The sequence below is a fragment of the Dermacentor albipictus genome, chromosome 7 (genome assembly GCF_038994185.2).
Source record: "Dermacentor albipictus isolate Rhodes 1998 colony chromosome 7, USDA_Dalb.pri_finalv2, whole genome shotgun sequence".
NCBI classification, from domain to species: Eukaryota; Metazoa; Arthropoda; class Arachnida; order Ixodida; family Ixodidae; genus Dermacentor; species Dermacentor albipictus.
In genome coordinates, this window is record NC_091827.1 from 55,440,002 (window position 1) to 55,467,536 (window position 27,535).

Below are 27,535 nucleotides of genomic sequence, written 5' to 3' on the forward strand. Positions count from 1 at the left end.
GAGCTAAGCTGGAACGCACTTGCGGCGTCGAAGGCTTCTCGCGAGACGCCGTTTGTCGGGGAAGGCGTGCCGCTAGAGGCTGTGACCTTTTAACCGTGAGTCATCACACCACGACTACAGGCGATACGTGATCTTTGCTGCCGCAATGCATACGCGTGATAACGCTTGCCAGGGGTGAGGAGGCGCGTGCCATGTAACACGTATAGAAGGCGGTCACGACCTGCAGCAGCTGCATGTATAGTATACAACGAAACGTTCGGATAGATGGTACAAGTTTTTACGCTTTTGTACGCGAGCCAATATATTTTGCATTTGTGCGTTAACTGCAACTTCTCAATCGAAGGCTAGCGCAGCCGAATGGGCTAGCCAATAAATGCGGCTCCAAATAATCAATATATTGACTCATATTCGCGCTGAGACTTTACACTGTGGGATTGTTCATTGATTAAACGAAAGCATTTGATTGTGTAAATCCTAATATTCTGCTGTCAAAATTGCATGACTACGGTATACGTGGCGTCGCCCATGATCTCATAAAGAACTATATTTACAGTAGAAAACAGTGCGTGAAAGTCGATGGCTTGTCATCTCCCACTACTGTGGTAAAACATGGAGTACCTCCGGGATCGATTCTAGGGCTCATATTGTTTATACTTTAGATCAATTACTTATGTGATGTGCCTAATTCTCCCAAACTGGTCAGGTATGCTGATGACACTAATATTTTCTTTTCCGCACCAACTTTAGCCCACCTAAACACAACGATAAACAATTACTTAATTAACCTTGAACAGTGGTTCAACTCAAACAGATTAACCCTAAATATAAAAAAAACTAAATATATTGTTTTTAAACCTCTCAACAAACAAAGTCACTTTGAACTTACCCTAAACATTCAAGGAATGGCCCTGCAGCGCGTTGCATCTGAAATATTTTGGGGGGTTTGGTTCGAAGAAACAATGTCTAGGAACATGCACGTTCATAAGCTCACGATTGAATTCGGCAAAGTAGTTGGTTGCCTCTACACACTGAGGAAATTAATTCCAATCAGACTAAAGAATACAATATATTATGCTAATTTTTACTCACGTCTTTCATATTGCACTTTAGTTTGGGATACTACAACGACCCCCAAATATGACAAACTGAAGTGGCTCCAAAAGAAGGTACTAAGAATCTTTGAGAACTTTCATTGACACCCGAGGCTATTACCCACTGGTCCCTTATTCAATAAACATGATATGTTTAAAGCGTCTAAGTTATACGACTATAAACTAACTCCTTGTAAGTATGAAAATAAACTCCCAAATGATAGAGAACATTTCCCGTATGACTAGAGCATACGACACAGGCTAATACCAGTGCCACGTACACGTACAAATTACGGTAGATCTAGGCTGGATTACTGCATACCAACCCTATGCAACCTCTTTAAAGCTCACATTAATTTCATTGCCCCACTCGGCACGTTTGAATTGGAGGTGCGTGATTACCTGATGAAGCAATGAACTATTTTTCTTTTCTCCTGGCTGCTACAGTTCCTGCACTGCTTATGCATTCTGTGATGGTGTCCACCATGTATGCTGTATCTGTATCAAGCAAGTTCATTTCTTCTTCATACTGTATGTATGTATTTACAATTGTTCGAATTTGTGAAATCCACTGCCTGTTGCTCTCTGTAGGCCCACAGATCCCGTCAAGCTGTCTGCGACAGCTTTTTGCCTGGGGGCCTCCAACTAGTGTGTTGGAAATAAAGTGGATTCTGATTCTGAAAAAAAAAATACCCGAAAGGCCCTCAGAACGGGGTATTACAAGACACATGGGGCGGGGGGGGGGGACTGTTACAAATTAAAAAGATAGGGTTGCATAGTAGTAGAGTTGCTAGCATTACGTCTCATACAATAGCTGGAGGAGATAACATGAAATAGAAAATACGCACTGCAAGGCAAAAGAAGAAAGTGACAAATGAAGCAAGAAGTTTGGGAAGCTTTGAATATGTTTGTGTACGAGGAAGTAATAGCACTCGTAATTGTAAGGTGAAAAGAGTAATTGAGAAAAAGCAGTGGTAACGCACTGAGACATGAAAAACTGTTTTGATACATGTGAAACCCGATCTGTTGCACAAACCGTGCAACGCGGAAGTTTATATGGGGAAGTACTATGCAATAAATACTTAATTTTTTGTGGACAAGAATACTATACATGCGATGGGGAAAGCGTGAAGGGGTACTTCAAGATCAAACGATAGATGTAATTGCGATAGGCGCTCCAGGTGAATTTTCGCCGTCGCTGTGATGCCGCGTATAAAGTCGGAAGATCAATAAGATCGAGCCTAGTGCTTCGTATCATATGGGAGTGAGGGAATTGGGGTAAGGGTGAGCCGGAAGGATCGTGGCTAGTTGCGTACGTGCCGTCTTATATGCGCGCGTAATGTTGGAAATCTTGCGAACTCGCGGAGCGCTTGGTGAGGAATAATATTAATATTTGGGGTTTTACGTGCCAAAACCACTTTCTGATTATGAGGCACGCCGCAGTGGAGGACTCCGGAAATTTTGACCACCTGGAGTTCTTTAAGGTGCATCTAAATCGAAGCACACGGGTGTTTTCGCATTTCGCCCCCATCGAAATGCGGCCGCCGTGGCCGAGATTCGATCCCGCGACCTCGTGCTCAGCAGCCCAACACCATAGCCACTGAGCAACCACGGCGGGTATTGGTGAGGAGAGCACGCCTTTTCTCCAGTATACCGGATAGAGTTTACTAGAAAGTATTCTAGGCCGTAAGTGGACGTGGAGGAGCCCGAACGGCGACACTAGAATGAAAAAGACTTCATACTCTGCGCTAACCCTGCCATCATACAAGATGTGGACGTGCTCAGCAAAGCGCGCTGCAGTGACCACAGGATGGTAAGAACTCGAATTAGCCTAGACCTGAGGAGGGAACGGAAGAAACTGGTACATAAGAAGCCGATCAATAAGTTAGTGGTAAGAGGGAAAGTAGAGAAATTCCAGATAAAGCTACAGAACAGGTATTTGGCTTTAACTCAGGAAGAGGACCTTAGTATTGAAGCAATGAACGATAATCTTGTGGGCATCATTAAGGAATGTGCAATGGATGTCGATGCTAACTCCGTTAAACAGGATACCGGTAAACTATCGCAGGAAACGAAAGATCTGATCAAGAAACGCCAATGTATGAAAGCCTCTAGCCTTACAGCTAGAATAGAACTGGCGGAAGTTTCGAAGTTAATCAACAAGCGTAAGACAGCTGACATAAGGAAGTATAATGTGGATAGAATTGAACATGCTCTCAGGAACGGAGGAAGCCTAAAAGCAGTGAAGAAACTAGGACTTGGGAAGAATAAGATGTATGCCTTAAGAGACAAAGCCGGCAATATCATTACTAATATGGATGCGATAGTTCAAGTGGCTAAAGTTCAAGTGCAAGTGGTTCAAGTGGTTCAAGTGGCCAGTACCAGTGGCACCCACGATAATAATGGAAGAGAAAATAGTCTAGGGAATTCGAAATCCCACAGGTAACGCCGGAAGAAGTAATGAATACCTTGGGAGATATGCAAAGGGGGAAGGCAGCTGGGGAGGATCAGGTAAGAGCAGATTTTTTGAAGGATGGTGGACAGATTGTTCTAGAGAAACTGGCCACCCTTTATATGCAATGTCTCATGACTTCGAGCGTACCGGAATCTTGGAAGAATGCTAACATAATCCTAATCCATAAGAAAAGGGACGCCAAAGACTTGAAAAATTATAGACGGATCAGCTTACTGTCAGTTGCCTACAAACTATTTACTAAGGTAATCGCAAATAGAATCAGGAACACCTTAGACTTTTGTCAAGCAAAGGACCAGGCAGGATTCCGTAAAGGCTACTCAATAGACCATATTCACACTATCAATCAGGTGATAGAGAAATGTGCGGAATATAACCAGCCCTTATATATAGCTTTCATTGATTACGAGAAAGCGTTTGATTCTGTCGAAACCTCAGCAGTCATGGAGGCATTACGGAACCAGGGTATAGATGAGCCGTATGTAAAAAATACTGAAAGATATCTATAGCGGCTCCACAGCCACCGTTGTCCTCCATAAAGAAAGCAACAAAATCCCAATAAAGAAAGGCGTCAGGCAGGTAGATACGATCTCACCAATGCTATTCAGAGCGTGTTTACAGGAGGTATTCAGAGACCTGGATTGGCAAGAATTGGGGTAAAAGTTAATGGAGAATACCTCAGTAACTTGCGATTCGCTGATGATGTTGCCTTGCTTAGTAACTCAGGGGACCAATTGCAATGCATGCTCACTGACCTGGAGAGGCAAAGCTGAAGAGTGGGTCTAAAAATTAATCAGCAGAAAACTAAAGTAATGTTTAACAGTCTTGGAAGAGAACAGCAATTTACAATATGTAGCGAGACACTGGAAGTGGTGAGGGAATACATCTACTTAGGGCAAGTAGTGACGGCGGATCCGGATCATGAGACGGAAATAATCAAAAGAATAAGAATGGGCTGGGCTGCGTTTGGCAGTCATTCTCAGATCATGAACAGCAGGTTGCCATTATCCCTCAAGAGAAAAGTGTATAATAACTGTGTCTCACAAGTACTCACGTACGGTGCAGAAACCTGGAGGCTTACGAAAAGGGTTCTACTCAAATTGTGGACGACGCAACGAGCTATGGAAAGAAGAATGATAGGTGTAACGTTAAGGGATAAGAAAAGAGCGGATTGGGTGAGGGAACAAATGCGAGTTAACGACATCTTAGCTGAAATCAAGAAAAAGAAATGGGCATGGGCCGGACATGTAATGAGGAGGGAAGATAACCGATGGTCATTAAGGGTTACGGACTGGATTCCAAGGGAAGGGAAGCGTAGCTGGGGGCGGCAGAAAGTTAGGTGGGCGGATGAGATTAAGAAGTCTGCAGGGACGACATGGCCACAATTAGTACATGACCGGGGTTGTTGGTGAAGTATGGGAGAGGCCTTTGCCCTGCAGTGCGCGTAACCAGGCTGATTATGATGATTCTAGGCCATTCTAGCCCGCTCGGATCCATGCATGGCTGCCTGCGCGGCTCGTGCGCCGTGCCTTCTTCACTCTAAAAACTAGTGAGGGTTAGGAACTAGTGAGTTTAGGAGGATCTTTTGTAACTGCACTATGCGTCCCAAGGGATCAAGACAAACAGCACGCTTGGCAAGCGCACACCACCAAATCGGAGGGCGTTACAACGTGATTAATGCGATGAAACAAAGCGCGGCATGGCCGTTACGAAAAGACCGCTTTTCGAGTGCTACACAACACAAGAGATATGACAGCTCTCATGTTTGGCTGAAGCTGAAGCGTTTTTCATTATGGCATCCATCGATAGAGCGTAACTAAATATATTAATCAAGTTACAGTTTCGTGAAAGTGTCGTGCCAGACACGCTGCGAAATTTGTGCGTTTCTGGCGTTCTCTAAGGAACGCAATATTTGCTGCAATTCATTTATTTTATTATTTAGTACTTATTTATTTATTTATTTCGCAATGCTGTGTATTGTGGTGGTAAAACTTTATTTCCCCAAGTAGGGGTCCTGAAGGACACTCGGATAGGCGCCAGGTGTAGAGGGCACCTCTACACCTCGTCGGCATACGGAGGTTCTCCACCGCCTCGCTGGCCTCCTGGACAGCCCAATATTGGTCGTGCAGTGAAGCACTTTTTAGCACTTTCTCCCAATGGTCCTGTTCTTGGCGTAAGCGTCACTCGATGCACAACCACACACCATATGTTGCAAGTCAACACGTTCCCTGCAATGTGCACACACGTGTTGTCCGTCGTAGTGCGGGTCGATGTGCTTCATGCGCCAGGGGTTGGTGTACGAGTTCGTTTCGAGCAAGCGTAATGTGACCAACTGGCCGCGCGTTAATTTCTTATGCGGGAGGGGGAACTCTCGTCTGCCTAGATAAAAGTGCTTAGTGAGCTCGTTGCAAGTGAATAATTGATGCCTGTACTCGATATGTGAGGTAGCGGGGGAAACCGGAGGGACGTGGTCGATGAGTCCTCGCGCCGCCTCGTGTGCGATCTCGTTGAGATTCCGCAGGCCACCCCCTAAGCTGCCCATGTGTGCCAGAAACGATGCGATGGCGTGATCGGTGATGTTACTTCCGCCTAAGATTCGTAGCGTCGACTTGTCTATCCCACTCTTGGCGCAAGCTCGAGTGGCTGTTCTAGAGTCGCTGTATACAGTTGTGAAGCTCGAGTCTTTGAGAGCTAGTGCTTTCGCTGCTTGTTCAGCTACCGCTGGCTTCTTGGTGTAAAGCGTGAGTGAGTTGCGCGTTCGTCTATGCCCGCCGATTACTGCTACCGAGCAGACGTGCTTTCCCGGCATGTACGCTATATCCACGAAAGCTGTCTGGTCGGGAAACGTTGCCGCATCTGCCGCGAGGGCTCTGGCGCGGGCGAGTCTTCTTCCTTGATTGTGGATTGGGTGTACGTTTCTTGCGAAGGGTAACACTTTAATTGCTTCTCGCATGACTTGAGTAACTGCAGGACGTTGTCCCTTTCCGCTATGGTGTTCAGGCCGAGCTTGACGAGATTCTCTCTGCCCACTTTTGTGCTTGGTAAGCGTGCGACCTGTGTCGTGTGCTAAGCCTCGATAGTTTCGGCAAGGGGACTGTGCGCTACTAGCTGTAAGAGTAGATCAGTGGAGGCATTATCGAGGAGCCCCAACGCTGTCTTGATAGTTGCGCGTATGTGTACTTCGAGCCTTTTCCGACGTTCATTTTTGCAGTTGAGACTCGCAGCCACGTATGGTGATGTGACAGAGTACAAAAGCGTGGGCCATTCTAATGGCGTTGTCCTGGCTCAGTCCCCTGTGCCTATTCATGATGCGCCGAGACATTCGGATCGCGTTCGCAATCTTGATCGTGATGCTGTCCAGCATCACCCAGATGGAGCCGTTACTTTTGATGATTAGTCCTAGAATTCGTATTTTGTCAACCGTAGGTATGCGATTTCCGTCCCTATCGTGTAACTCTATGCACCGAGTGTGGTGAGTGCGCCAGTCGTTGAACGGGCGCCCTGGTCTTGGGGGGTGGTGGATGAGCAGCTCAGATTTTCTGGAAGATGAGCGAAGTCCCATTGGGGTGGGATGGGCTTCGGTAACCGAGATGGCTTGTTGCATGCGAGCTTCCAATTCCCCGTCGCTGCCACCGGTGTTCCAGATGGTGACATCGTCTGCGTATATGGTGTGCTCCACTTAGGCAATTTCGCACAGTCCGCGAGAGAGCTTTGTCACTGCCAAGTTAAATAAGGATGGAGAAATTGCTGAGCCTTGCGATGTTCTCTTATCGCTCAGTTCAAAGCTGTCCGAGACGCTCTCGCCTAACCGTCAAGGCGTTTCTGGAAGGTCGAACGGCTACTGTCTATTCCATTTGGGATTTTTGAAGGAGTGGCCATGAAAACAGGTGGTACACTGAGCATTAGTTTCATTGGCTTCTGTTCTGAAGTTCTAACAACAGCATGATAATACAAAAAATACATGTGTTATAGACAAAAGAGGCTGAATAAAGGAACCATAAATACATTTCCAGTTGTTAAACACAATGCGAAAAAACCTCTGTAGTAGTAGGACAACATTTACAATGTCAATTCAAAAGAAATGAAAGAACAGAGCTCTCACACAGCTTGATGAATTTTTTAATAGCTGGCTGAGCTCTAATCGGTGGATGCAATTGATTAAGTCTTAGACTACTTCTGGAAAAACGGAATAGCGGAAAGTGCCATTAGGACAAAAATTAATGAAGTGTTAGATCATGTGTTTGTTTGGTTTCTCTTGAAAGGCTAATATGAACGAAGTCAGAACAGGACATTCTTAACAAATTATTAAGTAATAAATGGAAAAATTTGAGGCAGTGCATTTTAGCACGACAGGAAAGCGTGTGGAGGCCTGCAGAGCGTGAAAGTTTTCTGGCTAACTGAGGGGATTTATAGCATTTGTAGGCAAAGCGCGAAGCCTTTCTTTGCACCATTTCAAGAGTTTTGACGTTATCTTTTGTGTAAGGGAACTATGTGTTGTGTAAGGGAAGCTATGTTTTGTGTAAGGGAAGCTATGTTCGCATATTCCAGAACTGGTCGGAGGAACATGACTTAGGCTAAATGTTTTGTTTCACTTATAGAATGATGCCAGGCCCTCATAAGAACAATTTGGACATTTGTTTGCTGGTTATGCTCTGGACATGCTCAGTCCAATTTAGGTCAGAATTAAGTACAGATATTCAGTCAGGCTTCGCATAATCGTGTTATTCAAGGAGTACACATTGTCAAGTTTAGATTTCTTTCTTGTTATCAACATAGAAACTGTTTTGCCTAAATTAATTGTCATCTGCAAATTGTTGTGCCACACTCCTATCTCTCCTAAGGCATTGTTCTGCCTTTCGAGAAACTAGCGTCCTCTATTTCTGTGTACAGCACACACTTCTGCGAATTGTCGAATTTTTACATCGGGTTCATTTGGAATGTCATTTATGTACTTTATGTACAGCAGAAACAAAAGTGGAGCTGAAATTGTCTCTTCAGAGATTCATGAAAGACCACGAGCTAATTGCGAAGTGCGCTGATTATACTGCACAAACAGATTGCGATCACAGAGGTAATATATCCACCACATCAATGGTCCTTCACCAAATATATTTATGAGTTTAAATTGGAGTGTAACATGGGATACTCGATCACAGGCCTTTGATAGATCTAAAGAAATGGCGTCGAGTTGTGACTGGATATTGAGGCATTGTGTAAAATTATGAGTTCTTTCTATCAGTTCTGTAGCCGTCGACCAGCCAGTACGAAATCCGTTTTGGCTTCTATGGAGTACGTTATTGGCTTCTTGAAAGATTGCCATGCATTTTAAACCAATGTGCTCCAATAATTAACACCATGTGCATGCGTGGAATTGGGCCTATTGTTTGCTGCAGAGAGAACACCACCCGATTTATGCACTGGAATAATTTTTGCCACTTTCCACTCAGCTGGAATGCGACAATTCTGGTCCGTTCCATTTCTTCTCATCATTATTTAACAAAATTGTGAGTGCTCCCGCTTCGGATACTGTTGGAGGATCAGTGTGCTTTCACATGCCCTTCCTATGGTAAGGCCAGTAGAGCCATTATCATACGTAAACACTGACTGAAAGTTATTGTTGAAGAAGTCGGCATCTATTTCTTTAGTGGATTTTGCCGTACTGTTGACGGTTGGGAGCTTATAGATCGCCAGAATTTGTGGGGTGAAGTTTCAATGAACACTTTCAGTTTGGTACTGCAGCAGTGCTGTTTATTTTTCAGTATTTTCCTTTTTAATGATTGAGAGAATTTAAACTAGCGGGATAGCCAGGAAACAAACGTGTCTTTTGTTCGATTTTCCTCTGTTAGATTGTTCGAGATCATTGACCACAAAATTGCTGCTGGTTCACTGAAGCATGCGCTCGTGCTAGATTTGAGATTTTTTTTTTACATTGCGAAAGCAAGCTTTACAACTAGCCCCAAGAAAATTTTAATTTAGTCCGACCAGCCTCCGTGCCGCGGCCGTACACCACGTTCGACGAGTTAGACTTGGCTGAAAACGTCACATCAAGATCGCAATACGACACAGTCATCAGAAAATTTCCAATCCATAAAATAGGTCCCCTGGCCCACGAAAAAACATTTTTATAAGTTACAACCTAAAGGTTACCGGACATTTGGCGTGTCAGTAACACTTAATATAGCTGCATCGACATATGTAACCTCTAGCCGCGACGGAAATTAACGAAAACACAAATATCAAGTTGTTTCAATAACCTAGTTACCTTTATGTTATAGGTTACTTGCGAGTAAAGGTAAACTTAAACATTACCGTGCTAAGAGTGTATAGGGACCATTTTGTGTTGTGATTTTGTTTGTGTTGTATTTCAGTCTAGTAATTGTGAATGACAATACGCCTTAGAGTACTCATTGCATTTTTATTATTATGTCATTCTTGTGTAAAGTTATTTTGTTTTGCATATATGTCAAATGGCAGTAGCCGGCGGAGTACTGCTTCCAAACTTTCGAGTTAAACGTCATTTTACCGTACCTACCTACCAACACCATAAAAGAGCTAAAGCTGTGAGTGAAGAAAGTAATCTAGAGGTTTCTTCTTTATTGTTGGAGCATCTATTTTATTGTCGGTTTATTAGGCGAGAAAGTAGTAGCACAGGATGTGGCTGCATCGAGCTTGCATGCAGATGTGCATCGTACATGTTCTTTTTTTTGCGTTACATCTGCGAAGCCACGTAGGGAAAATGCCCTGCGCAGGTGAAAAAACACGTGCAGGAAACGGAAACACAAATTCAGTGAAAAATCGCTCAATGTACAGACATCCTACATACTCACATGTCACGCCGAGCTCTTACTCAGTGGAGGCTTTCAGCCTGACTCGCACACTCCACCAACTACAGGGAAGGACACCAAAGAAAGAAATCTGATTTTGCAGCATTGGTAAGTTTCCCCTCTACTTTTAGAATGGCAATCTCACCGTGAAAAACCCGCCGTGGTTGCTTAGTGGCTCTGGTGTTGCGTTGGTAAACACGAGGTCGCGGGATCATATCCCGGCCATGGCGGCAGCATTCCGGTGGGTTCGATATGCAAAAAGAAAAAAAAAAGCGCAGGTTTACCTAGATTTAGGTGCGCGATGAGTAACCCTAGCTGGTAAAAATTAATCCGCAGTCGGCCGCTACGACGGGCCTCGTAATCAGATTTTGGCTTTTGGCATGTAAAACCCATAATCAAATTCTTTTTTTTACGTCATGATAGCCGTCTTTGGTAATAAAAAAAACTTGTGAGATAAGCCAATCTCTAGTTATCGAACCTGCGCAAAGACCATGTCTTGCTGAGCAAGTTGGTGGTCAGAATGGGGAAAAATTCCAAAGCGCGGCACACTTTCGCGTGAACCCTCACGTAGGGGGACCTAGAGGAGCGCGTCGTACTGCCTAATTGTTTTGGCTGCGCGTTATCTATGAAAAGTGCCATATTCTTAGGCATCGCTTGCCCATGGGAAAGGCTCGCGAAAGACTTCGCTAGACACCCGACACGTAAAAGTACGGGTAACTGGATAAGCCAGATGTTCCTTAAAAGACGAAAAAAACGAAAGACAAGTGTGGACGCGGCGTTGTTCCTGCGCTAGGCCTCCGTAACGTGAATGGTATGACAGCGATAGCTCGGGCCCAGCTAACCTGTTATAGGGAAAGGCGTACTTTATTCTAAGTGAGCTAAAGACAAAATTTAGCAAATTTTAAGAAATGTTAGTGGTCCTTGAGGGCTGTGAGAAAATTCTTCAGTATCTGCGATGTCGCACTGAAGTAGCTACAAGGGGGTGCCCTCACGGAAAATATCAAAATCGCAAATTCGACTTCAGTTCCCCTTCTCGAAATCAATTTAATTGCGAGAAATTAACCTAAACAAAATTCGAATGAATACTTTATCAGTTTAAACAAAGAAGTGTTTCGCTTTAGTGTACGAAAGATAATACAAATTAACCAACCGGCAATACTCTCTGGTTAACCACTCCTTCTTTAGATTACTTTTATTTGTCTTTTTATCCTTAGCGTTGCTTTAAGAAATGTTGGAAAACCCAGCTTGTAGATGGGAAAGTAGCACCGGTGATATCATCTGACGTGGTCTTAAATCACACACCAAGAAATATTATTCGGTCAAAGATAATTGAGCTGGACATACATATATTCGCTGCTTGTCTAGACGTTCATACTGCGATTACTGGGAGGAAATGGAGGCATTGTGTTTGTGTTTGGCCTAAATGGTAATGGCTGCCAGTGCGCAGTAAACTTTTACGCCTAGTATTTCTTGCTAGGAGACGCGTCCTCTACTCCTCCATTCATTTCCGTGGGACCTATTTGCAAACTAAAATTGTTAGTCTGAAACATTCGGAACTCATTTGCTCTTTTCAGTGCTACGCGTTCTTTGTGTTCTTTATCACCTTATCCACCCTTTGACGTTTTATGTATGTTTGTGACCCTCGCTCTGTGTGGGACGATCTGGCAGATTGACAAACTGCGAGGCAATTTCTCTCTTCGTTTTTTTCTTGTTATTGCTCCAGCAGTTTAGTGCTTTGCACTAAGTTTATCTTGTTCCGCAGTCGCACAGGTCTGTTCCGAACTTTTGCGCTAACGACGGCGCTTGTTTTCACTGACGACAAACAAGGAATTTTTTTTTGTCATCTTCAGGCCAAACCACATCCTCGCCTATGTCACAGCGTGTAGAGGGAATGAAAGTTTTTCGCTACCACCTCCTTTTGGATGTTAACTCGCGCCAAGGAAGCAATGTGCGATTGGGACTGAAGCGCGCTAAGTTGGCTAAAGCGCAAAAGCAGCCTTGTGCAATTAGTGCAAGGTATTGCGCCTTACACAGGCTCTGACAGCGGCAGAATCTGCCAGTTATGTTTTCTGGGGTCACAGTGAGCAATACTGTAGTGAACGAGAATTACATTAATCACATCGCACAGAAATCGTTTTTGATAATTTGGCGGTATCTTTCGTGTAAATTCTCGTCGTCATGCTAATGATAACAGCATCGGCGGCAGGAGGAAGGCGTACGTGGGAATGATTAATGAGCCTAAAAAAAAACATATATAACCACATATTAGATGCACTGAGAATGAAGCTGTTTGAGGAAAACAACCTGGAAGGCATCGATGGCGTCAATGCCAACAGTGACGTCACGGCGACAAACGCCATGGAGTTACAAAGCAACTCACAGCATTTATAGGCGCGAGCTGTACTTATAGTAGTTCAGAAAATGTACGGACACAATGTATTCGCTGTAATGTCGTAGGTGACACTGCGTCTTTTAACTCGTTACATAAGTTGTCGTAGACGTTCTAGCCTCCCAGTAAATTTGAAAGTCCCTAGGGGGACTTTCAGAATGAGTATTCTAGCCTTCATAGCATTTGAAGCTTTTAACATCGAAACTGCTTCCCCACCTTCGGCTTTATAAATGGTTTACACGAAAAGGTGCATTTAGAAATCAGAGTAACGAGGCTTCAAGTCTGAACGCAATTTTAAATGCCAGGCTTCAGTTACTCTGACCAATTGGGGAACAGACTGCAGCACACTAGCTCATGTCAACCACTGTCTTTCCTGTAAATAAATTCTATCAAGATCCTTGGAAACTGCTATACTGCAAGACGGGAACACAGAGATCTGAATGTTTTTTACAAAACAGGTATGATACACCAACGTCATCACTTATGAATCATATACATTATTAGTGAAATGTTCAACCGTCGCGAGAAGGACAAAGGAAAAGATATGCATAAGCGTTTGGCCAACCAAACGCGAATGAAGAAATTCTATAAAGCTATCCAATTTAACAAAACAAGCACAGCCTACATAACAGGGCCGTGTCAGGGTACTCAAGTCCGTCCATGTACAGTCGCAATCTTTTTGAGCGTGAACACGGGAGCGCGTGGCTTTCGACACTACCACCGCCGCTAAGCGGCGCTTCACAATATCTGTGCGCATGCGCGGCGAGTGTAGCTTCCCTTCACGCGCATTACGTCATCGGAGCGCTCGCTTGTCGTCTGCTAGCTGTTTGTTTCCTCGGTGGTGATCAAATTATCACTGTAAGCAAAATCGAGATGTTTCCAGTTTAGAGGGTGTGTTCCTCATTTTTAGCGTTACGCTAGTTACCTGGAAATCGTTACCTAGTTTTCTTTTTCTTTTATCCCCGGTTCTTTTGGCCACTCAATGCAGAAAACAAGCTAAGAAACGCAAACGTATGAACTTTTATTTCGCCCATTTTCACAAAATAATGAAAGACCTACAAAAGCAACAGCTGCAAAGTGGAATTAATCGCTGTTTGATTTTCATTAACGTTTTGTCATATTCACTCTTGCAGAAACAACTGCTGCCATTCCAGACGGCAGGGAAGAATACAGGGCAGGCAAAAAGTTGCTTGCTCTAAGATGTTCCCACTCTTGGCAAACAGCTACTCGCAGCTCGTCCGCAGTTGCCGAATGAATAGGGTGTCGCGCCGTGGATGCTTTTATGCGGCCCCATACATTTTCGCAGATGTTCAGGTCAGTGCCCTTGGCTGGCCAGGAGAGCAGATGGGCCCTGCGAGTTTACGGGCGCTCTTTCAGAGTTTTTGCAGTGTGCACCGGCGGAAGGTCATGCTGGATCATAAAATCAGCATCTGGGAAAGCGGCGTAAGGAAGGAGCAGCAGGTTGTCCAAGATTTCGCTCCACTATAGCGCTGCGAAGTAAGAGCGCTCTCGATGCGGTGTCCGAGACCCCGTCTCGACACCGAGCCCCACACGTCCATGCAGGTGCGTCCGATCGCCGCGACTGCCTGCAGATTGGCTGGTTCGTAACGGCGTGGAATTTATACTAAATCCACTGCTTCAAACAAAATAAAGTCAGTTTAGAAAATTTTCTTACCGCGTCCCTCTTGCGCGCCACATGCGCACGCATTAGTTTTGACGTGTTGAAAAAGTCGACTCGTTTGAGATTACTCAGCTCCAGTCATCGGAAGTCCACAATTGCACTCGTGACACCTTGTTCGAAGCGGTGAGAACGGGGCTTTTGTGCAGCCACACAACTTCGCAATCCAGCACTCGCGAGGCGTCGCCGTATATGCATGGCAACAACGGAAGCTTCCACATCGAGCAGCTCCCGCTCTTCCCTCGAGGACTGAAAGGGACTGTCCACTACTGCAGTTACCATAAGCCTTCGTCTGTTGTTGCCCTTACCCGACGCCTCTGTGGGGCGTCAGAAAAGCGGCCTTCCTTCCTGAATGCTTGGATGATCCTATTGACACTCTTCAGCGGCTTCTGCACCAATGCGCCGATGGTGCGCTGAGAATATCCCTTCAGCGAAAGTTTTACCATTTCCCACCTCTCGTCTTCAGGAATACGGGGCCGTGCTGAGGTTGCTATGATCAATGCGGCAATGTGAACGCATACCTTCCTCGAACACAGGGATGGTCACAGTTACACCCACAAGTATAATACACATGCCTCGCAAAAGCTTAGCTACAGAACAACAATGATCTTGGGAGCGTCGGCAAAAAATAACAGGTTCAAGTTTATTCGTACACATCGTGTGGAATGTGGTTTCAAGTTCAACATTGTTAACCCTGCTGAAGCGTACGGCTCCCTCGTTGTGGTGCGCGTGTAGCAGACGACACGCGCGTGTATGCGTGACGCAATGCGCGCGATGGTAGAATTCTCACACGCCAGACCCACCGCGCATGCGCACTACTTCTCGGTGCCGCCGCTAAACTGCCCTGGCAGTACGGAAAGCCACGCACTCCCGTGTTCACCCTCAAAAAGATCGCGACTGTACGTAGTTTGAATTCCACGACACGCGTTATGCATCCTCCAGAACCGTGTTATGTAGATCACAAAGAAAAAAAAAGGCGCTAACTTATGCAAAGCGCACTTTTCCTTGTGTACCATAACACGACTGTACTTGCGTTTGATATATATATATATATATATATGTATATATACGTTTGTGTCACCGCACCCTTCCCCATTGACAAACCACCCAAAGCACTGCGTTCTTTTACATTACCCCTATTCAGTGAACGCAGTTATTTGAGGAATAAGCTCGCGACCAAAACATGCAAGGAAATAAGATCGTCATCACCATCAGCTGCATATATTTTTATGTTCACTTCACGAAGACGGCCTCTACCAGCCATCTCCAATTACCACTGTTATGCACCTTCACTGTTAGAAGCGAGTGATTCCAACTTGCGTCTGCAGATTTCCTAAATTCATCATCAAACCACATTTCCTGGCGTCCTCGAATGCGCTGCCGTTCTCTTGCACCCGTTCTGTAACTCTATTCGTCCGCCGGTTATCCACCTTGCGCATTACATGGCCTGCCCTGTTTCATTGTTTTAGCTTAATGTCAACTGGATTACTGCTATCCGCCTATCCCCGTTTGCTCTCTGATCCACGCCGCTTCATTCCTGGCACTCAAAGTTAAGCCTTAAAATTATCTCTAGAATAGCAGCTTGGGCTTGTTGGTTTTCCATCCCGCTGTTAACAGCAGGTTAAATTTTTCGTTCCATCGCTCTTTGCGTGGTCCTTAACTTGTTCTCGAGCTTCTTTGTTAACCTCCATATTTATACCCTGTACATAAGCACCGGTAGAGGCAATGACTGATTTTTTTTAACGACAATGGTAAGCTCCTAGACAGGATTTTGTAATACCTGCCGTATGTACACTGATCCATTTTCACTCTTCTGCAAACTTCTTTCTCATGGTCAGGTTTTCCTGTGAGTAAGTGACAGGTTAACATACTCTTGCGTAGACTGTAGAGGCTGGCTGGCGATTATGAATTCTTGTTTGCAGGCTGGTAAAGATTACCTTTGTATTTTACATATTGTTCATCAACCCAATCTCGCCCGTTCACGGTTAAGGGCCTTATTCATTTGTTGCCATTCATCTGCCATGTTGTTGAACAGGACAATGCCATCTGAAGAACGATGGTAGCTAAGGTATTTTCCGTTGATCGTCAGTCCTAATTCCTTCCCAGCCTATTAGCTTGAATACTTCTAAGCATACGGTGAATAGCATTGCAGAAATTCCGTATACTTGCCTGAATGCTCTCTTCACGGGAAATCTTGTTGTTGTAGAAAGCCAAGTGAGCTGTGGAATCAGTTTCCCGAAGGTATTCACGTATGCCTCCTGTACTCCATCATTGCACGAACAAAATGCTGGTCTTCAAGGGAGGGAAATGGCATTGTCGCTGTGAACGAGTTCACAGTCAAATATATGGCTGAAGCCTGCGGTCCTTTCTGCTTTTCTCATTTTGTACTAATTTTATGCTTCCATAGTTCTCCAGAGTTGGTTATCCCCAGACGATGAATGACCACCTGAACATATGCTCTGCCACTTTAAAGGGACAGTGAAAAGGCGCTGGCGTTGGCTGCGAGGTTCGCGACAATGATGGACAGGCCTCGCGACGGTTCATTATAGCAATAAGAAGGCCAAGCAGCAAAAAAAAAAAAGAAAGAAAAGATTTCCGGCGTTTAATGTTCTAAAACCATCATATGCACATCAGGTGGTCGGCGAACAGAGAGAATGGTGGCTGCAGATGATGGTGAATAAGCCGCCGTACAAGTAAAGGCGAAATTTGATAACAGCCAACGCTACGACGAGTCATTCCTTCTCCGTAGGGAAGCAGTTTTCCTCAGCGTGGAGAGAGTTCTCCTGACGTAGGCTAGCGCTTCTTTCGGAGCTTGTCTTGCCACTGCACCAGCACGGCTCCCTGACCTACACTGCTCGCGTCGGTATGAAGTGCTGTCGGGGCCAAAGTGTGAAAGAGCTGGACGCTTGCGGACGTTGACGTAACTCGTTAGATGCCATTTGCTTTCTCTCACCTCACACAAAGAGAAGACCTTCTCATGTTAGTCCCGTCAACGGTGACGCGACGAACACCAGAGTAAAAACGAAATTTTTATGACTTTAACGTGAGCCAGTCGAACGTATTGCTTGAAGAAGCGCGAGCAGCTGGCTTAGGCACTCTTCAAATATAGCTGAAAACACGATCACGTCGTGTAGGTATTTCAAGTACGTTTACTACTTTAGGTGTGAAAGTGCGGCGTCTATTAGACGCTGAAAAGTCACTGACGCCGTGCACAATCCGAAAGGAAGCACCTTAAATTCGTAAAGACCATCGGGTGCCGTGAATGTGGTTTTTCTTACAATCTGTCTCATCGACTTCTATCAGTCAATACCCGCCGCGCAGGTGCGCGCAGGAAAAATAACGTGCGTGGCGCAATTTGTCTAGTGGCTCGTGTATGCGTGGTAGCGGTGAGGCGTATTTCTTTGTTACATGATTTAACTTGCGATAGTAAACACTGTAGTCTAAGCAGCCGCATTTATTCCCTGACCAACACAACTGGGGATGCCCAAGACTGTTCGAAGGCTGTGTAAAACTATCCTCGATGACTTTCTTCACCTGCTTTCGTATTTCTTTACGTTCCTTTGGTGCCACGTGGTAGACATGAAATTTCTTTTAGTATTCCATCTAGAGACTGTGATGTCAAACGGTCATTTCCAAATCAGTTTTTAAATAAATATTCCCCACTCTCCACCTCCGGCGAGAGTAAGTTGCAATCCACAGCTATTCTCCAGTGAATAACACTTATTATTTTTCTTTTCGTGAAGCAATATTTCACGTTCGCGAGCCACAAAGACCTATGACGCATTCTTTGATAAAAATTTGTTTAGGTTCACCTGTGTTGTTATAAATTGAAAGTTATGATAATATGAGTCCACAGGGAATATAAACTTCAAGCAAAATTAATTTTTTAGCATCATACCAATTGTCGTGAACCTACTGCTTATCGTCATTTTATTTTATTTCTGACCCTCGTGAAAACCGTCCGAGCGTTTGAGTTGTATACCGCATCAGGTCGTAAAGCGGTGGGAAAGCACTCGCTATAAACTCCTTATTTCGTTTTGTTGCAGTAGCGATTATATAGCGACTCCATGCGCATTTCCGCTATCGGCATCTCCAGAATGTTCCGTGTAAAGTCCAAGGGCGATAACAGTGTCATCGCGCCGTAGGTTGTTTCTGCGAGGTCGAGCCGACGATGACAGCTGAAGCTCGCGAGCGCAAGGGATCAAAGCGGCGATGAAGTGCGGCCAGGCCCCGTACACTCTCAAGTTCAACAAATGGCCACAGAGGGCGAAAAATCAATCGAGGCGCGTTTCAGCGTAAGCGCGCAAGTGCAGTTACTGTAATTTGGTCGAATACTTTAATTTGTGCTTTCTCTGCTAGGGGCGCTAAACATGGTGAATTTTTTACTTTACACAAACCATTGACATAAACAATCGAGGTGTCTAAAGATGTTTTGTTACCTCAGGCAAATAGGCAGTTGATTTTTTTTAAATTTGATTGTTGAAGCTGCTTTTTAGTCATAGCGTCAAGGTTTTTGTACTTGATTAACCACCGACAGCCGACAGCCTATTGGCATCGATGTGTTTCCTGGCCGTTGGCGTTCGAATACTACGGCGGTAAAACCACAGAACACCTATAAAAACTTAGAGAAGGGAAACTGTACCTTCCACAGTGCTACGGAAATAAGCGTAGCGGTGGCGTCGTGAACTAAAGTATGCGACCACCGGTGGCGCTATACGACAGGAAACGGAAACGGGGTTTTGCACACGCTTTACCAGGTGTTCTGTGGCTTCACTGGGTTTCTGGCTGCTGCACCTCGATCGTGCTCCCGCCAGTTTGGTTGCTGTGTCGCAAATGTAGCGCCTACGTGTATATGCAGGCGCTACGTTTGCCACACAGCAACCAAACTGGCGGGAGCGCGATCGAGGCGCAGCAGAATACATTTAGCGCTGAGTCATATCCAGTTAAGGCACACTCTGAACTGACTTTTAAGCGCATCCCGAGCGGTTTTTCGTTTATTACGCAGCCGTTACCCCGAGTTGTGCCGCCGCGCTCCAGCTGTTGCATTTCGTGTAGGGCTACTGACAGAATGCGGTTTCCAGGTGGCACGATGGCCTCGACTGGAATAAACGCACATGACACCAAAGATTGAGTAAGCCTGAAAACATTTATTTGCATTTTACAAGTACGAACAGAAAGCACACGTCTACGCATCCACACAAACGCGGTTACATAGTCAAGAACATAATCAAGAAATGGCTCATTAATAAGGGTAGCACAAACGCACAAAAAAGAAGACCGAAGCTACAAAACCTACGGTCGGCTGCTAAGTATAATAATTTCCCTGTCACCACGTGCCACTTTTATACAGCATCAGTTTGGCCGAAAGAACGCATCAGCTTACGGCCGTCAGCTGCCTCTTCCTTATGGGTGTCATAATTATCCTAATCTCCGCATCAACGTCGTGCAAGTCCGCATACAGGCATCTGTATCTGAACCATATGTGCCAGCTTAATACATGTGTAGTGAAATTATGATAACCACTGCGTCTTATCAAATGTATTGGTTTTGCAAATGCGCATTACAGCTGACGGAACGACATACTGTAAGTGAAGCACAAGAGAACAAGAACAAAAGGAGGGTACAACACTTGAAGAAATGTAGAATTAGTAAGCGTACAGCAAACAAGCGATGACGGAGAACACACAATAACGATGCATCGGGTGTTCTGTGACATCGGTTTGCGCACTCACGGTGTTATGGAGATCAACGGCATAAAAACGTACCTTCAAGCGTACTCCCTCAACCTCCGCCGCATTCGTTATGATAATCAACGCCTAAACAAAATGAGGCACTATTTTTTGCCAAGAGTAGACCTCTTTACAGCAAGTCAATGTAATGACTCGCAGAAGAAACCAGCATGCTTTAGAAAATGTTTTACCGGTTTTACCGCCGCAGTACTAGAACGCCAACGGCCAGGAAAGACATCGATACCAATAGGCTGTCGGCTGTCGGAGGTTAATCAAGTACAAAAACCTTGACGCTATGACTAAAAAGCAGCTTCAACAATCAAATATAAAAAAGGCAACTGCCTATTTGCCTGAGGTAACAAAACATCCTTAGACGCCTCGATTGTTTATGTCAATGGTTTGTGTAAAGTAAAAAAAAATTCAGCATGTTCAGCGCCCCTAGCAGAGAAAGCACAAATTAAAGTATTCGACCAAATTACAGTAGCTCCACTTGCGCGCTTAGGCTGAAACGCGCCTCGATTGACTTTTCGCCCTCTGTGGCCATTTGTTGAACTTGAGAGTGTACGGGGCCTGGTAAAACATTTTCGAAAGCATGCTGGTTTCGTCTGCGAGTCATTACATAGACTTGCTGTAAAGAGGTCTACTCTTGGCAAAAAATAGTGCCTCATTTTGTTTAGGCGTTGATTATCATCATGAATGCGGCGGAGGTTGAGGGAGTACGCTTGAAGGTACGTTTTTATGCCGTTGATCTCCATAACACCGTAAATACGCAAAGCGATGTCACAGAACACCCGATCATTGTGTGTTCTCCGTCATCGCTTGTTTGCTGTACGCCTACTAATTCTTCATTTCTTCAAGTGTTGTATCCTCCTTTTGTCCTTGTTCTCTTGTGCTTCACTTACAGCATGTCGTTCCGTCAGCTGTAATGCGCATTTGCAAAACCAATACGTTTGATAAGACGCAGTGGTTGTCATAATTTCACTACAGATGTATTAAGCTGGCACATATATGGTTCAGATACAGATGCTTGTATGCGGACTTGCACGACGTTGATGCGGAGATTAGGATAATTATGACAGAGGCAGCTGACGGCCGTAAGCTGTTGCATTCTTTCCGCCAAACTACCCGGCCTGGTAGTGCTGTAAAGATGCTGTATAAAAGTGACACGCGGTGACAGGGAAATTATTATACTTAGCAGCCGACCGTTCGTTCTGTAGCTTAGGTCTTTCTGGTGCGTTTGTGCTACCCTTATTAATGAGCCATTTCTTGCCTATGTTCTTGACTATGTAACCGCGTTTGTGTGGATGCGTAGACGTGTGCTTTTTGTTGTACTTGTAAAATGCAAATAAAATATTTTCAGGCTTACTCAATCTTTGGTGTCGTGTGCGTTTATTCCAGTCGAGGCCATCGTGCCACCTGGAAACCGCATTTTGTCAGTAGCCCTACACGAAATGCAACAGCTGGAGCGCGGCGGCACAACTCGGCGTAACGGCGGCGTAATAAACGAAAAACCGCTCAGGATGCCCTTAAAAGTCAGTTCAGAGTGTGCCTTAACTCGATATGACTCAGCGCTACATGTATTCTGCGCCTCGATCGTGCTCCCGCCAGTTTGGTTGCTGTGTGGCAAACGTAGCGCCTACTTAATATAGGCGCTACGTTTGCTACACAGCAACTAAACTGGCGGGAGCACGATCGAGGCGCAGAAGCCAACCCAGTAAACCCAGTAAACCCAGTAAAGCCACAGAACACCTGGTAAAGCGTGTGCAAAACCCCGTTTCCGTTTCCTGTTGTACAGCGCCACCCGTGGTCACATACTTTAGTTCACGACGCCACCGCTACGCTTATTTCCGTAGCACTGTGGAAGGTACAGTTTCCCTTCTCTAAATTTGTATAGGTGTTCTGTGGTGCGGCGTCTTCAGTCGGGCGCAAGGCGCCGGGGTGAGGTAGGGAAGGGATAGGGGGGCGTTCTAGTCCGGTGGCTGCTCCGCATGGCTAGGCCGCGCGGGTGCTATCTGCAAAGCCATCTGCGATAAATACAAAGTCTAGGAGCGCCGCGGGCTCATAGCTTTGTGAGTGCTATGTTCTAGCCGCTAAGTTCGCGTTGTAGCGACAGGCAGTACGAAGGTCAATTCGCTCGCTGCTGCTGCTGCACTTCTTCACTCCAGCGTTTTCATAGCGAGTTTCTGGGCCATCAAGCGAGCTGTATTCACGATTGCTTGTGCGTACGTGCATGCTTTGAGTTAGTGAACTAATGTTTACAAGTACATGCGACCGGTAAAACTACTATAGTTAATTCGTATAGCTGTCTACGAATTTGCGATCGCAATCGATGCTTCGCCTTTCGGGCGAAACTTCGGCTTTTTATTGCTAAAGGTAGACTCGGACATGCGCGTTCTGGCGTTCTCATAGATTCTATGCCCCAAACGCACGTCAATTCAGAGCGTACAATATGTAACTAAATCAGTTGTTGCTTTAGAACACGCCGTTGTGTCTTTCTTTCCCGTAGAGATGTCGATGGAGAAATTCGTGGATATGCGACTAACTTCCCCAATAAATGGCAGTTGCAGGCTCGCTAAACAATACGCGTTATCTAGCGACCTAACAGAAGCAACGAAACTCGGTTTGTCGTACCAGAAAGGCTTCAAACGTTAGCGCGGATATCGCTTCCACTGCGGCTGCGGCTGAGAGCGGTCGAGCGTGCCCCATCTTAGCAATAATATCTGCGGTGAGTACGTAGCCTGGGACGATAGCTGATGGCGTCGTGTGGGCTCTGACATGCCACCAGCGTTCTGACAGCGAGAGTCTGCGTTCATCGAGGCACATGTGTTCATGTTTGCCTAAGCACGTCGCAAGTTTGTTCTTTAAATAGTGAGAGAATGGTTCAGCCGTTTATCAGTCGGTCGGTCGGTTTTTATTTGCACGAAAACCACACCGTCCTGCAGGTGGCAGAGACTAAAGGCATGGTTGCCTGACGAGGTCTCTGCCCCCGTAAAAAAAGGGACAGTCTACAGCAGTGCAGCAGAGAGACGGTACAAAAAAGAGAAGCTGCATTTCAAATAGTACATGCATACATCCTTTACAATATGGCTGTACTTAAGCACTATGGACAGGAAATCAACAATTGAAACGGAAACTTACATTTATCATTGTTACTAAACAATTTCAACGGAAAACAAAACTACCCGCAGTTCACGTTCGAACGTTTTTCTGGGTAGGCAGAAATCCAAAACAGAAGCACAGGTATTTAACATGTCTATTACCTGATGGAGTTGAGAAAACTACTACGCTTACTTCGTATAGCTGTCTAATAATTTGTTGTCGGAATAAATACTCTGGCCTGGCGTGTGATACGGCCACTTATTTTTGAGATCACACAATCAGTCTCATTGCTAATATTAGACGAGTAATTCACTTGGCTATTGCTCTTTCTGCGCAGTGCCCTGGCCATGGAACGAAATATACAGCGCTATCAACAGTATCACGAAGTCGACGGCTTCAACACATGCAAGAGCTTTCCAGAAGAATGCGTCCGTTCAGCTCTCCGCTACAAGGCGCGACCGGGCGACCTCTTCATCGTCAGCTACCCCAAGTGCGGGACAACATGGATGCAGCACATTGCATACAACATCATAAACAATCACCCTCCCCCCAGAAATCAGCTGCTCAGCTGGATAGAGATGCCTTTCCTTGAACTCCAAGGAGCCGAATGTGTTGAGGACATGAAGAAGCCGGGCTTCATCAAGACACACATGTCTTTCCGCTTCCAACCCTACTCAAAGGACGCCAAGTACATCTACGTAGCGAGAAACCCGTACGACTGCTGCGTGGCCTATTTCTACCACACCAGGAACATGCCCGACTACCGCTTCCAAGAGGGCACGTTCGATGAGTTCTTCGACATGTTTGTTGAAGGAAAGGTTGACTTTGGCGACTACTTCGACCATTTGCTCTCTTGGCATGCACACAGAGATGATCCGAACGTCTTGTTCGTAACCTACGAACAGCTCAAGAAGGACATCAATGCTTGGGTCGTGAAGATTGCCGAGTTCATTGGGGAAGAGTTCGCCCAGAAGCTGCGTAGCGACAACAGTCGGTTAGAGAACGTATTACTGAACATTAGCGTTAAGAACATGAAGGAAACTGTCAACGATTCTATGAAAACCTTATTTGATGATCTCGAGACCGCACTTGGTACAAAGGTTCCCAAATGGGTCGCACTAATAAAGAAATCGATAGGAGTTGAGGCCTGCGATGAGCCGATGACAGGCGATTTTGTTCGCAAAGGCGTCGTCGGTGATTGGCGGAACCACTTCTCGGAAGATCAGGTGAAGCGATTAAAGAAGCGAATTCATGAGAAGACGCCAGGCAGTGATGTGATGGATTTGTGGAAGGACGCCGATATTCCGCACTGAGTGTTTAATGCTGGGTGATTTGCGAGACTCGTACCGGTGATGAAATGCAAACGGATCAAGTATTGCTTCCTTACGCTTGCTGATCTTCCGTCAGAACTTTTGCGCTGGTATAAAATGAAGGAAATTCTATTGGAAGTTTCGCAGAAATGCTAAACTTTGGGCGATTTCGCGAGACTCCTGTGGGTGATGAAATGCGAACGTATGAAGTACAGCTTCCTTACGCTTGTTTATGGTCCTTTAGATATTTTGCACTGGTATAAAATAAACGAGAAGGCTAGGGGAATTGTCGCAGAAATCGAGGTTGCAAGATTCCATCAGAACCATTACAGTTCAACAATTGTACGAGCTCTTCTGTTTGCGAATGCCTCATGTGTGTCATGTGGTCCTTAATGTTCTTGTAACTTGCTAGCTCTCTTGTAACTTTCTAGCGCAGTTGTAACAGTAACGCTGCTTGTACAAACTTGCGGATTGCGGATTTCATTGGGGAAGAGTTCGGCCCGAAGCTCCGGAAGGAAGGAAGGAAGGACGAAAGAGAAAAGAAGAAGGCAGGGAGGTTAACTAGAATAACGTCTGGTTGGCTACCCTACACCGGGGGAATGGGAAAGGGGAAAGAAAAGATCACAGGGAGAGAGGGGAGGGAAGGACAGAAGGAAATTACGGCAAGTTCGCTGACACGTGTGGTTTTACAAAAATTGCCTTAACAGACACAGGTGGTCGCACAAACCCGTCGTCCTTAAGAAACACAAAAGTGCCTTCACCGCTTCATGGGCCGACGGGCGATGGGGGCGGTGTTCCAGCAGCACCTGCACAGAAAGCGGCCGATTGTCCAGTTTTTGGAAAGCTTTGGCAAGTTCTTGTCTCTCTAGGGCATATCTTGGACAGTGGCACAGCAGGTGGTCGATGTTTTCTTCGGTGCCACAGACCTCGCATGCTGCACTGTCAGTCACTCCAATTAATGTAGAGTATGTCTTTGTGAAAGCCACTCCTAACCAAAGGCGACAGAGAAGCGTAGCTTAGCGTCGTGGAAGTCCGGGTGGAGGTCGGAGCTGCAGGGAGGGGTTTAGTCGATGTAGTCGTGTCAGTCGTAAGTTTTGCGAGTTCCACTCGCTCAATGTGAGGCTACGTGCCAGGTATCGAAGCTGCCTTGCAGCGTCAGTCCTCGAAAGCGGAATCGGAATGCTGTGCTCTTCTTGATGGGCTGTGCGAGCAGCGTTATCGGCGGAATCATTGCCACTGATTCCACAGTGGCCAGGTACCCACTGAAAAACGACTTCGCGGCCTTTTTGTTGGACGTCATGGTGAAGTTTCACGACTTCGTATGTCAATTGCTCATGACATCCGTGCCGGAGAACTGACTGCGTGCACTGTAATGCCGGTTTTGAATCACAGAACACAGCCCATTTTCTGGGTCTTTCCGAATCAATGAATTCCAGTGCACGACGCAGGGCCGTTAGTTCTGCCGCCGTTGAGGTCGTGACATGCGATGTCTTGAACCGCAGTGTCATTCCTCGCGTTGGTATAACCACGGCACCACCAGAACTGCACGACGTAGTCGATCTGTCGGTATAGATGTGCACGTGGTTGCTGTACTTTTCATGCAGAAGAAGTAAGCTCAGCTGTTCTAGAGCAGGGGCCGGTAGATCTGTCTTCTTCTGTAGTCCTGGAATCATTATCTCAACTTGTGGACGGCTCAAACACCACGGAGGAAACGCTGGCGTGGCCGCAGGTGCGTACCCTGAGGTAAACGACGCACGATGTGCACTAACAATACCGCTAAATGTCGAGCAAGGCCTTGCAGCAGTGAGGCTGGCCAAGTGGTGGGAAGGGGACCTAGCATAATGCCTGAGATGTATACGCATTGTCTCAACGGCAATGTGCGTCGTGATCGGGTAATCCTGCGCTAGGGTAATGGTTTCAGCCGTTGATGCACTGCGTGGTAAGCCAAGACATATCTTAAGGGCTTGGGCTTGAATGCTCTGAATCGTACGCAGGTTAGTCTCGCAGGTGTTGGATATTGCAGGCAGGCTGTAGCGCAGGAATCCAACGAACAACGCCATGTACAAGTGTAACATAGCGTGTATAGATGCTCCCCAACTTTTTTCTGCAAGGAACCTGAACAGGTGACAGATAGTAGTCAGCCGCTTTTTCACGTAATTGACGTGCGGAGTCCAAGACAGGTCTCTGTCAATTACGACTCCCAAGAACCTGTGACTTCTGCTGTATGCTATAAGTTGTCCGTTAATAGATACGCCGTAACCAGACATTGGCTTCCTCGTGAATGCCACCATTGCGCACTTTCCGCATGAAAGTTCAAGTCCTTGTTGACGAAGGTAGCAAGATGTCTTTGTGGCTGCCTTCTGAAGCCGAGCACGAAGCTGAAGTCGTGTCACACCTGATGCCCAAATGCAGATGTCGTCCGCATAGATGGAAAGTCGTACGGTGCTTGGCAGGTTGTAAACTAATCCACTGAGGGTGAGATTGAAGAGAGTCGGGCTAAGCACTCCTCCTTGAGGGACTCCTCGGCTACCGTATTGCTCGGACGTCGGGCCATTTTCTGTGTGCATGTAGAATGATCTCCTCTGTAAGTAGCTGGACACCCACTCCGAAGCTCCGGAGTGACAAAAGTCGGTTAGAGAATGTACTACAGAACATCAGCTACAAAATCATGAAGGAAAGTGTGAATGACTCAACGAAACACATGCTCGATAACTTTGAGAGCGTGCTCGGTGGAAAGGTGCCCAAATGGCTTGCACTTATGAGGGAGTCAGTAGGAGCTGAGACCTTGAATAAGCCGACATCGGGCGTTTCTGTTCGCAAAGGTGTCGTCGGTGATTGGCGGAACCACTTCTCGGAAGACCAGCTCAAGCGGCTAAGGAAGAGGATTGTGGAAAAGACGCGAGGCAGCGATGTCATGGTTTTGTGGAACAACGCTGATATTC

General features: G+C 45.9%; 1 protein-coding gene across 2 annotated transcripts; it reads left to right on the plus strand.

Annotated features, from left to right (window-relative positions):
• Positions 1-27,391, plus strand: LOC135906802 (sulfotransferase ssu-1-like). Of its 2 annotated transcripts, none has more exons than XM_070521271.1 (2): positions 1-95; positions 23,621-27,391. In XM_070521271.1, the coding sequence occupies exon 2, from the start codon at positions 23,631-23,633 to the stop codon at positions 24,594-24,596; it is 966 nt and encodes a 321-aa protein (XP_070377372.1). In that variant the 5' UTR covers positions 1-95; positions 23,621-23,630; the 3' UTR covers positions 24,597-27,391. The 2 variants fall into 2 exon arrangements, with proteins under 2 accessions (XP_070377372.1, XP_065294469.1); XM_065438397.2 differs by lacking the exon at positions 1-95 and adding an exon at positions 10,435-10,496.
• The last annotated feature ends 144 nt before the right edge of the window (positions 27,392-27,535 follow it).